Source organism: Vespa velutina, chromosome 1 (assembly GCF_912470025.1).
Source record: "Vespa velutina chromosome 1, iVesVel2.1, whole genome shotgun sequence".
NCBI classification, from domain to species: Eukaryota; Metazoa; Arthropoda; class Insecta; order Hymenoptera; family Vespidae; genus Vespa; species Vespa velutina.
Genome location: NC_062188.1, coordinates 20,047,326 through 20,056,998, shown reverse-complemented (window position 1 = coordinate 20,056,998; position 9,673 = coordinate 20,047,326). Strand labels below are relative to the sequence as shown.

The following is a 9,673-nucleotide window of genomic DNA, read 5'->3' as shown; positions in this document are numbered from 1 at the left end:
TTCATCATAAAATGGAATCTTCTTCAAAGAGTCCACTATTCCGTGAGATAGGAAGCCGACCTCGAATATTCATATCCTGCTTGTGCGAAGATCGAACAAACACGAAAGGATTCGTTCGAGCGGTTTCGTCTATATATATATACATATATATATATATATATATATATATATATATATATATATAAATATACTATATATATATATATATAGTATATTTATACATACATATATATGTATATTTATACACACACGCACGCACACACATACACCGTACAAGCCTTTTCGTGGCATCCCGTATTTTTGTTAGACACCGAGGCAACCGGAAAGCGCAATCGCCAAAGGCACCATCTTTTTTATCTTACCGTTCGTTGTTTTTCCGATATATACGAAAGAACGCTTTCACGTGATATACTGCTGTACATCCTAGATCAAAAATTTTCAAGCGCTCTTTATAATTTTTAAAACAAATATAAATTTATCCTTGGTCGTACAAAAGCAAAAAAAAAGAAAGGGAGAGAACAAAAGGGAAAACAAAGATGGCGGGGGAGGGGGAAATAAAACATTTATCGTGAAGATAATCGATACGATTGTGTAGACGATTAGCAGGCAAGTATGGAAATAAAACGATCGTAAATATAATCGCGTTATATCGTAAATGTATAAAACGATAGAAATTTTTGAACGTGGATGTATTATTTATCGGAAAACACGGTGGCGCATCTGTACCTGCACGAAACTCTTTCGAAATTGAAAAGGATTTATTTGCCGAAGAAGAACAATAAGTCTTTCGTAAATAAGTTGAACCGTCCCTTATCGATAAAGGGGTCCATCCGATAAAATACATAGACTCATCCACGAGCAATTGAATCGCTTCGAAAATTTATCCCCGGTCTTCTTTCTCCGTGCATCGAAGCGTGTCGGGTAACACCGTTCTCTCTCTCTTGTACGGGCTTAGACGAGCAACCAAGCGAGTCGATGTTCTTCCTTTCGCTTTTGCCGGACGGACGATTTTCTTCGGTTCTCTCGTGCTGTAAAATGGGGGAGGGGAGAAAAAGGAAAAAAACAAAAAAAAAAGAAAAGAACAAAAAAAAAAGAAGCGTTGTACTTTCCCATTCGGTGTGCGGTAGCGGATGAGAAACAACGAGAAAAAGGGAGGCAGGGAGAGACGAGAAGAGAGAAGGAGAGGAAGAACACATTGGCGCGCGTTTATTAGTGTCCAATTGTGACGAGAGAGGTACCGGTGAAACACGAAAGCGAGCGCGTGAACTCGCTCATTTGCGTGCCTGTTAATTTGCCACGTTTGTGTGCGCACCGGCCGCCGTCGACGCTGCCGCCGCCACTACCACCGCCGCCGCCGCCGCCACCGCCGCCGCCGCCGCAGTGGGACGCCAACGGACAGAGGGAAAATTAGTGCCTCGCGTGTGGGTGGCGCTTTGCATCGCTTGTCTGGCCCAAACTCTGCATACTCACTCTCTTCCTCTCTCTCTTTCTCGCACTCCTTTGCTCGTATATTCAAACGGATAAAAATCGGCAAGTCGTAAAATATCCTTCTCTACCGACGTTGAAAATCAACAGAGCCATCCGTCTTCCCTACGTAATATACAACGCATACATATATATATATATATACACACACATACAAATATATATATATATATATATATATATATATATATTATATACCTATCTACCTACCCACCTACCTACCTACATGCACACGCATATACGATCCGACACACGCTTCATGAATTCGTTATGAGAATACATTAAGTTCTGATAAAAGAGAGGATACGCGTTGTCGCTACGTTTGCTTTTCGTTGGGGAAAAATAGAGACGCGTTCTTTTCCACTTCATCCTTTACCTATGACTTCTTTAGTTTTTCTTCCTTTTTATTATGAGAGCTCGTAATCTCTCTCTCTCTCTCTCTCTCTCACCCCCTGTTCTCTTGTTAGACGGAAACGCTCGGTTGTGCTGTCAAGTATCGTAACGTATGGTTTAAAAACTTTATTTCATAACTACCTTCGTGCCACATAATTACGTATCACTTGAAACTATCTTTTTTGTTTCCCATTATTTCCATTCCGTATCGATTACAATTCTCTCCTTGAATATCTAATTATTCCAATATATATTTCCCATTAATATCTCGGTATAAATTAATCGAATATATAAATTTTTTATAAGTTAACCTCGTTATATTATCGAATGAAATTGATACGTTCCTTCGTTCATCGTATCGACGGGACCTTCCCTGATACGATAAATCCTCTTTCTCCCTTGAATTATCCATAATAACCGATCTGTATTTAGCTAGTGCGATATATTCAAGATTCATCCGCGAAATGCCGTGGGCGTCCCATCGGTCGCGCTTGGTACTCGACCCCCTCCAAGTTCTAACCCCCGTAAACCCACGTAAAACTCGCCCTACCCCCCACCCACGACCCCCAATAGGTTTCCCCGACAACGTCCCCGGGCGTCATTCCTACCGCGTCGCATATCATTACCATGCAAATACGACTCGGCGTGCGGCAAATCCCGCGTAAAATCATCCTTTCCCCGTTCAAATCCAACCCCTCTCTATCTATCTATCTCTCTTTCCCTCTCTAGACTATAATACAACCCTCGTCGCAATACTCTTCTATATCCCGATAGCGGGCACATATGCAAAATGTGCTGCTATCATAATAACGTTACGTCGATGAACCTTCCATTGAATACGGCTGAACCGTGTGCATGCATGGCATCGCTAATTACCTACTCGGTGGTGGCTTTCGCACGGCCACCGCGATCTCTGCCATGTTCTTTACCACTGCTCCGCTTTCTCCTCCTCCGCCAATCTACCAGTTTCAAATTCAAATTGCTCTCTCTTCCCGATCGTCTAATTCTACAGATATTAACAGATATCGACATATTTTCTATTACCCATTATCATTTTATCGTATATAAGAGAATATATAAGATAAGGGTTATAATGTCTCGTGTGATCATGCATAAAATTTTTGTTATTACGTTAGCTAACGATGATGGCATGTATACGTTTACTCAACTTACCTGAATATGTTTGTTCTTCGGATCGGTGAATAAATATTCGAGGAGGAATGAATAGTTAGTAACATTGATTTAATACGTCGCTTTATACTCTTTTATTATTTCGACTCTTATCCGTTTATGTATAATAATCTCTAAATCTCGATTAATATTTACAAAGAGTTATCCTTTTCGTGTTTGCCACCGAGCTCTCTCGGTAGACGTAGAAAAATATGACGGTATGCTCGTGATGCTCTCTATAATATATATATATATATATATATATATATATATATATATATGTATATACATATGTATATATATATATGAATATATATATATATGTATATATATGTATATCTATGGTATATACAAAATTTACAAGATAGGCAAGATATGCGTGAGCAAAGCGTTACTTAACGCTCGTCACTATACCTTCTAATCCTAAGTAGAATTAATGTGCGATCTCGTTGCCAAAGGCGATTCATTTATGCGCGTCGAGAGAAACGGAACGAACGAAACCGCTTTTCAAGATCGCTTATTAAAGGGAGCTTATCGGAGCTCGTTGTTCGAGTCCTATCCTCGCCGTACTCCCATTCTCGTCCTTCGCCTTCTTTTACGGTAATTTAAAACTTTAGTAAGGCTTGCTCGAATTTTCGAGTCACTTATTCGAGAACTTACGAAACTCGCGATTTGGTCCGACTATGTCGTTTGAACGTCCATCGAACCATCGTAAAAAAAAAAAAAAAAAAAAAAAAAAAAAAAAAAAAAAAAACAAAAAAAAAGAACAAAAAAAAAACAAAAAAAAAAAAAACAAAAAAAAATAAAAAAAAAAATAAGAAAAGGAGAAAGGTCGAAAAGAAAATGCCGGAAAAAAGAATTAGAAGCAGTTACCGAAAAAAAATGTAAAGACCTGCTTCGTTTCGAATAATTCGAGTGAAAATCTATCTACATTCGTGTATATAAATTCACCAAGCTCTCGAGCATTTTATACTAATCGCCACCGACAGATCAGATATAACGAGCTATCAAATTCGGACCATTTAATTCCTTTCGAAATTTCCTTTCCTTTCTCTTCGAGATGTATCCACTTGTTACCCGCAACTTCGCATATAGTCTCTCTTTCCATCGGTATAAACAACAACAACAACAACAACGACGACGACGATGACGATAACAAGAACAACAACGGCAACAAAGTTGCTCGTAAATAACGTAACACACGAATTATATAGACGAACGCTTGAAAAGTGGTCTTCGATGATGACGGAGGTGACTCCTTTTGATTTTCTTCAATAAAGAACCTCGTAGACTGTCGCCTTTTTGTCACCAGAACCGGTTACGATATACTTGTCGTCCGCGGAGATGTCACAGCTCAGCACCGATGACGATTCCTTCGACTGAAATCAATCGATCGACATATGTCCAATAGTAAAAATACGATCGAAGAGTGAAGGACATGGGGAAAGAAAAGAGAAAAAGAATAAAATAAAATAAATAAAACAACAAAAAGAAGAAGGGAAAAAAATATACCGAGGCGTTGAATGAGACTGACGATATAAAGGAATAAAACAAATATGCTAGCCGATACATCATTTCTCGCTAAAAATATTTCACCCTAGAAAGCAGACGCGCGAGTTTTGCGTTTTCGAAGCCAATTTCAACGTGGAATCGAAACTACTACATCGAAACATTAGTACGTTGGATTTTATCTCTTGAAGTATCGTATGTACGTATGGAAGTACTACATAGGTACCTACGAATTTTGCTTTGCGGGTTACAACGATCGCGCGCAGTTTATATATTATCAAGGAAAATTTGAAAAAAAAAAAAAAAAGAAAGAAGAAAAAAAAAGGAAAAAAAAAAAAAACGTATTCTGGTTTCCCAACTGCACGGATTTATGCGGAACAAAACAAATAGAGAGGTAGTGCCAAGCGGGATGTAAAATACATTTTTGGAAACACGCCTGACGATGGAAGGCTATAGATCTTTCGAATTCGCGGCGAGAGTCTGCCTCTAAAAATCAAATATCGCGATTCGAACGAAATTTGAATTTTTATTCGAAAGTGTAATCGAAACGAGATCAACCGCTTGATTTTGCTGGTCGATCGATGGAACATTCTCGTCGTAAGTGAATCATTTTTATTGCGCGATACGCTCGCGAAATGTTATAATAACTCTCTTTTTTTATAAGTTTTCCAAGGATTCTAATAGAGAAAGAGAGGAAGGGAGGAAGAGGGAGAGGGAGAGAGAGAGAGGGAGGGGGGGGGGGAGAGAGAGAGAGAGAAATTTTCTTACCTGGAATATCGAGGCGCCATAAGGGGTACGCCAAGCGTTAAGAAGATTGTCCTTTCCCGTGGAGACGAACCATTTACCGCTCGAGGCAAATCTCAGGGATAACACGCAGGACTCGTGCAGATGCAATTGATACTTGTCAGGTTTTAGAGCGTGGAGTACCTCGACGTTCGAATTCTCCATGCCGACGGCGAGCCAATCGCCGGTGGGACAGTAACCAAGTGAGAAAATCTGCGACGTGAAATCGTGTTGCTGTAGCTGTCTACCCTCCCGGAGATCCCAAGAGCGTACTGTGTTGTCAAGACCACCGGTCCAGAGTTTCGAGCCGTTCGCAGATATATCTATGCAAGAGGCACCATCAGTGTGACCTTGGAACTGTCTGACCAACGCCTGATTTTGAAGATCCCAGACGGCGATGTTTCCGTCGCTGCAGCAACTGAAGCAGACCTTCGAGTCCGGGGAGATCGCGAGAGCATAGCACGCCGGTGCCGACGAGGTCAATTCGGCTTTGATCCTCGGGGTTGGACTGGCTAGATCCCAGATACTCAATTGACTTGCCTCCCCACCAACTATCAATGTTCTACCGTCCGGTAATAGCTTCACCGATCTGTATCGTATGAGGGGAAACAATGGTTTTATAATGCTCGTCAAAACGAATGACGTTTTCTGATAATGTATCATAGGATCGAGTGCGATCATTTAAATAACGCGACTGTAAGAGAATACTTTAGAGATAATGTAGACGCTCGTATTAAAATTCGTTCATCGCGAGATCGTATTTTCAACGATAATTAATGCATGCTCACGGAGATTTTAATCGAACAATAGCGCACCGAATTTACATATAAGCGGGGCTAAAATATATCAAATCCGGTAAAGGTTCTAGGGAGAAAGAGAGAGATGGGGGAGAGGAAGAGAGGAACGGGAAACGTGATTGCAAGAAACGTGTATGAAATTTAATTAACATACGAGCATTAACGATCACACAGCGGAGGAGCGAAACGCGAACAATTTGCCGCTTGGAATTTTATTACAATGCAAAAATACGCTTGACGTTCGTAAAATATCGAGAGAGAGAGAGAGAGAGAGAGAGAGAGGAGAGTTTGTGCTAACGCTCGATTCCTGCGGTTTTGTTTTCATTATAAATCACTGCCGCTTTTCGAGTCGTTATTAATTTTGCAATGTAACGTCATAATATACGCGAATATCGTTTATCGTATATTTCACGCGATAAAAGTTCTATTTTTGCGTATCCATCGTTTGATGAATTTACGAAAAAGAGAGGAAATTTGGTCGGACCGAAAATACAAGGAAGAGAGGGAGAGGGAGAAAGAGGGTTTATAGGATCGTCGTCGAGAAAGGTAATTTCCACGAACCTGATGTAGTTGTCACGTTGCAGGCAATCGAGCTGCGAAACCGGCTTCGCGCTCCCAGTCCCGCCCTGACTGATGTCCCAGACCTTGACGCATCCCTTGCCGCCAGTGTAAACGTACTTGGTTGGATTCGAGATCGTGACCGCGCACACGACCTCGCCGTGACTGAGAGTATTAATCTGGCGCGCGTGACGCGGTATCCCGCTTCCCATCAAAGCGTCCAAAGGGAAATTTGCTGGTTGCATCTGTCCCTCGCTCGACACGTGGAAACTATACGCCCTGTTAAACAAAAGTCAAATGGGAAAATTGAATTTTTTCCTTTAGCGTGAGGGCCGAGGGTAGAACGTTCGATTAATTCGTACTTACGGTTTGCCACCAGGTACACCGACCGAGCCAACCATGGGTGCCCTCATCGTAACATGGGGATCGTAAAGCTGTTGAAGGGAAGGCGGTGCTCTAGGTGGCGCGTACCCGTTGTAACCGATCATGTCGACGTGAGGATGTTGAGCAGCTGGCCCGAGATGATGGGGAGGTGGTCCGGGTGGATAATGAGGAGGGTAAGGGCCAGGAACGGCACCGCCGGTAGGTGGACCTTGTAAGAGTTTCGCCGAAACCGATGGCTTCAGACCACCGCCTCCACCGCCACCGCCGCCGCCGCCGCCGCCACCGCCGCCACCGCCACCGCTACCACCGCCAGCGCCACCGCCGATTACCGCCGATCCGGATGTTGGCGTGAGAGATTTTGAGATCGGTGTCGTAGCCTTCTCTCTTTCTTCCATTTTTTTTGCCGAAGGGGTGCTCGCGTTGCTGCTCGTTCCACTTCTAGGCGAGTGCGGTGTTATATCCTTTTTCGTTTGTACGCTGCTACCCAATGGCGCCACTACCACCTTGTCTATCCCATTTTCTCGAGGAGACGACCTTCCATTGACCACCGGACTCGTCGGTCCCTCGCTCGCATCGTCCACCACAAGATCCTGATCGCTCTTCTCCCCGTCGCTCTATTAGAGTCAAGAAAAAAGGAAAACGTGATCTCGACTCTCTCTCTCTCTCTCTCTCTCTCTCTCTCTCTCTCTCTCTCTCTCTCTCTCTCTCTCTCTCTTAATTAACTGCTTCCACCGCGACGATGATTATCTAATCGAGATTATGTATCGGCTTTCTAATGCACCTAGCGACACTCGATAGGAATCTAATTAGCGATAGAGATCTGAGCAGTATTAGAGACGGCGATTAATCGTAGATTTCTTCGTAACGACTAAATTATAGTTCTCTCCAGTACCAGATATTTATCGTTTACCTACGCGTCTACCTACGTGTAACGCACTTACACCAAGAAATATCAAACTTACGTGTCCGATGTCCTTGTCCTGTTCCTTCTTCATTTTCTTTATGTGAATCGAGTGATCGTGATGGTTCTGGGAATGATGACCGTGATGGGACTCTTGTGGCGTTCGTGGTCGACTGTACTTGTCACCGGGAGATATGGAACTTCTCTGTAATACAAAAATATTGCCAATTAGACGATGATATTTTTTACGAAAAATAAGGAAAAGAATCGAGAGAAAAAACCAAAAGAAAAAGAAAAGAAAAGAGATTCAAAGGAGTCCGCTCGCCTTAATATCTCAAATGAATTAAGTCCAATCAAAATATATATATATATATATATATATATATACGTATATACATCCAATTTTCATAATACACGATAGTAGAAACAAGACGTTTTCTACACGCAGGATGTTACGTGACAAACCATAATTATCTACGTCGATGGTTATTAACAATCGTCAGACGAGCTTTCGCGGTAATCGATTTCGATTTTAGCGGGCGACATGAAACGCGGAACGTTCGGTAGAGCGTACTCGTTTAGCCCGCGAGGACGATATTAAAATGTAATTTTGGCTGTCAGCGCGATTACCGCACTATTAACGATCTAGTCGAGTCCACTTTTATTATCGTCGGAGAGCGTTCGCTCGTGTTCCGTGCTCGTCATCCACCGATCAATGAATTTCAATTTTACGTTTACAACCTGACGGTTTTTACGAAAATTTTTTTTCCATTTGAATAAAAATATACACACGCGCGCGCATTTGAAATTATTACGCGTTCGTGCTTTTCATTTTTTACATCTACGTATTTACATAAAACTAGTGTTGAACTGTATGTGTCGTAGGATGTATAATTTCAACGAGGGAATCGACGGCGGGGTGGCGAGGGGAGAGAAAAATGAGGAAGAAAAAAAGGATTGCCGATATTCGAGTGAAATTTCTCGAATCACAAGGTGGCACGCGTCCTCGGCCATCGGTCAAGCTGTAATGAAGTATAATGGAATTCATGGCAGGAAGGGAGGAGAACAAGAGGGAAGGTAAAAGGGTAGAAAAAGGAAAAGATAGGATGCAGTGGCTCGAGGCTCTCTCTCTCTCTCTCTCTCTCTCTCTCTCTCTCTCTCTCTCTCTCTCTCTCTCTCTATCTATCTTTATCTCGAGGAGTGTGAGAAGAGAACAGAAAATGAGCTGCGAGACGAAAAAGGACAGAAGAAAAGGGTTGGGGGTGGAGAAGGGAAAGGGGTCGGCCTGGTAGGGCCGATAATGATTATAGAGTGGGCATGCATAACGTACGGCTGCGAGTGGAGAAAAAAAAAAAAAAAAAAAAAAAAAAAAGAAAGAAAAAGAAAAAAGAGATATAAAACGAAAGAAAGAAAGGAAGGAAGGAAGAGAGAGAAAAAAGGATAAGAGAGAGGAAGAAAAAGAGAAAAGGATGGAGGACACGAGCAGAAGGCTCAGAACGGAAAGTGCCTCGGGCACGAAGAGAGGAAGAAGAGAGGAAAATAGAATGGCAAGACGCGGAATGAGAGGGCGTCGGTGGGCGTTTCGCGGTCCTGCGATGATTACAGACTCGGCAAACCTATAATACACGCTCCGCACTCCCTTCTCGCCCTTCTTTATGGCCTACCTTCGTTTCTTTCCATTATTTTTTCCGTC

At 42.3% G+C, this 9,673-nt stretch overlaps 1 protein-coding gene across 4 annotated transcripts in view; it reads right to left on the bottom strand.

Annotated features, from left to right (window-relative positions):
- Window positions 1-3,157: 3,157 nt before the first annotated feature.
- The window catches only part of LOC124955022 (protein groucho-like), a 41,683-nt gene continuing 35,167 nt past the window's right edge, over window positions 3,158-9,673 (bottom strand). For 2 of the 4 annotated variants that reach the window (XM_047508961.1, XM_047509126.1), the window contains 5 exons: window positions 8,042-8,185; window positions 7,062-7,693; window positions 6,699-6,974; window positions 5,326-5,929; window positions 3,162-4,427 (listed from right to left, as the gene is read on the bottom strand). In XM_047508961.1, coding sequence (XP_047364917.1) covers window positions 4,320-4,427; window positions 5,326-5,929; window positions 6,699-6,974; window positions 7,062-7,693; window positions 8,042-8,185 — 1,764 coding nt within the window. In that variant the 3' untranslated portion in view covers window positions 3,162-4,319. Of the gene's footprint in view, window positions 4,428-5,325; window positions 5,930-6,698; window positions 6,975-7,061; window positions 7,694-8,041; window positions 8,186-9,673 lie in introns of all 4 variants that reach the window. The other 2 variants (XM_047508868.1, XM_047509038.1) reach the window with 2 other exon arrangements.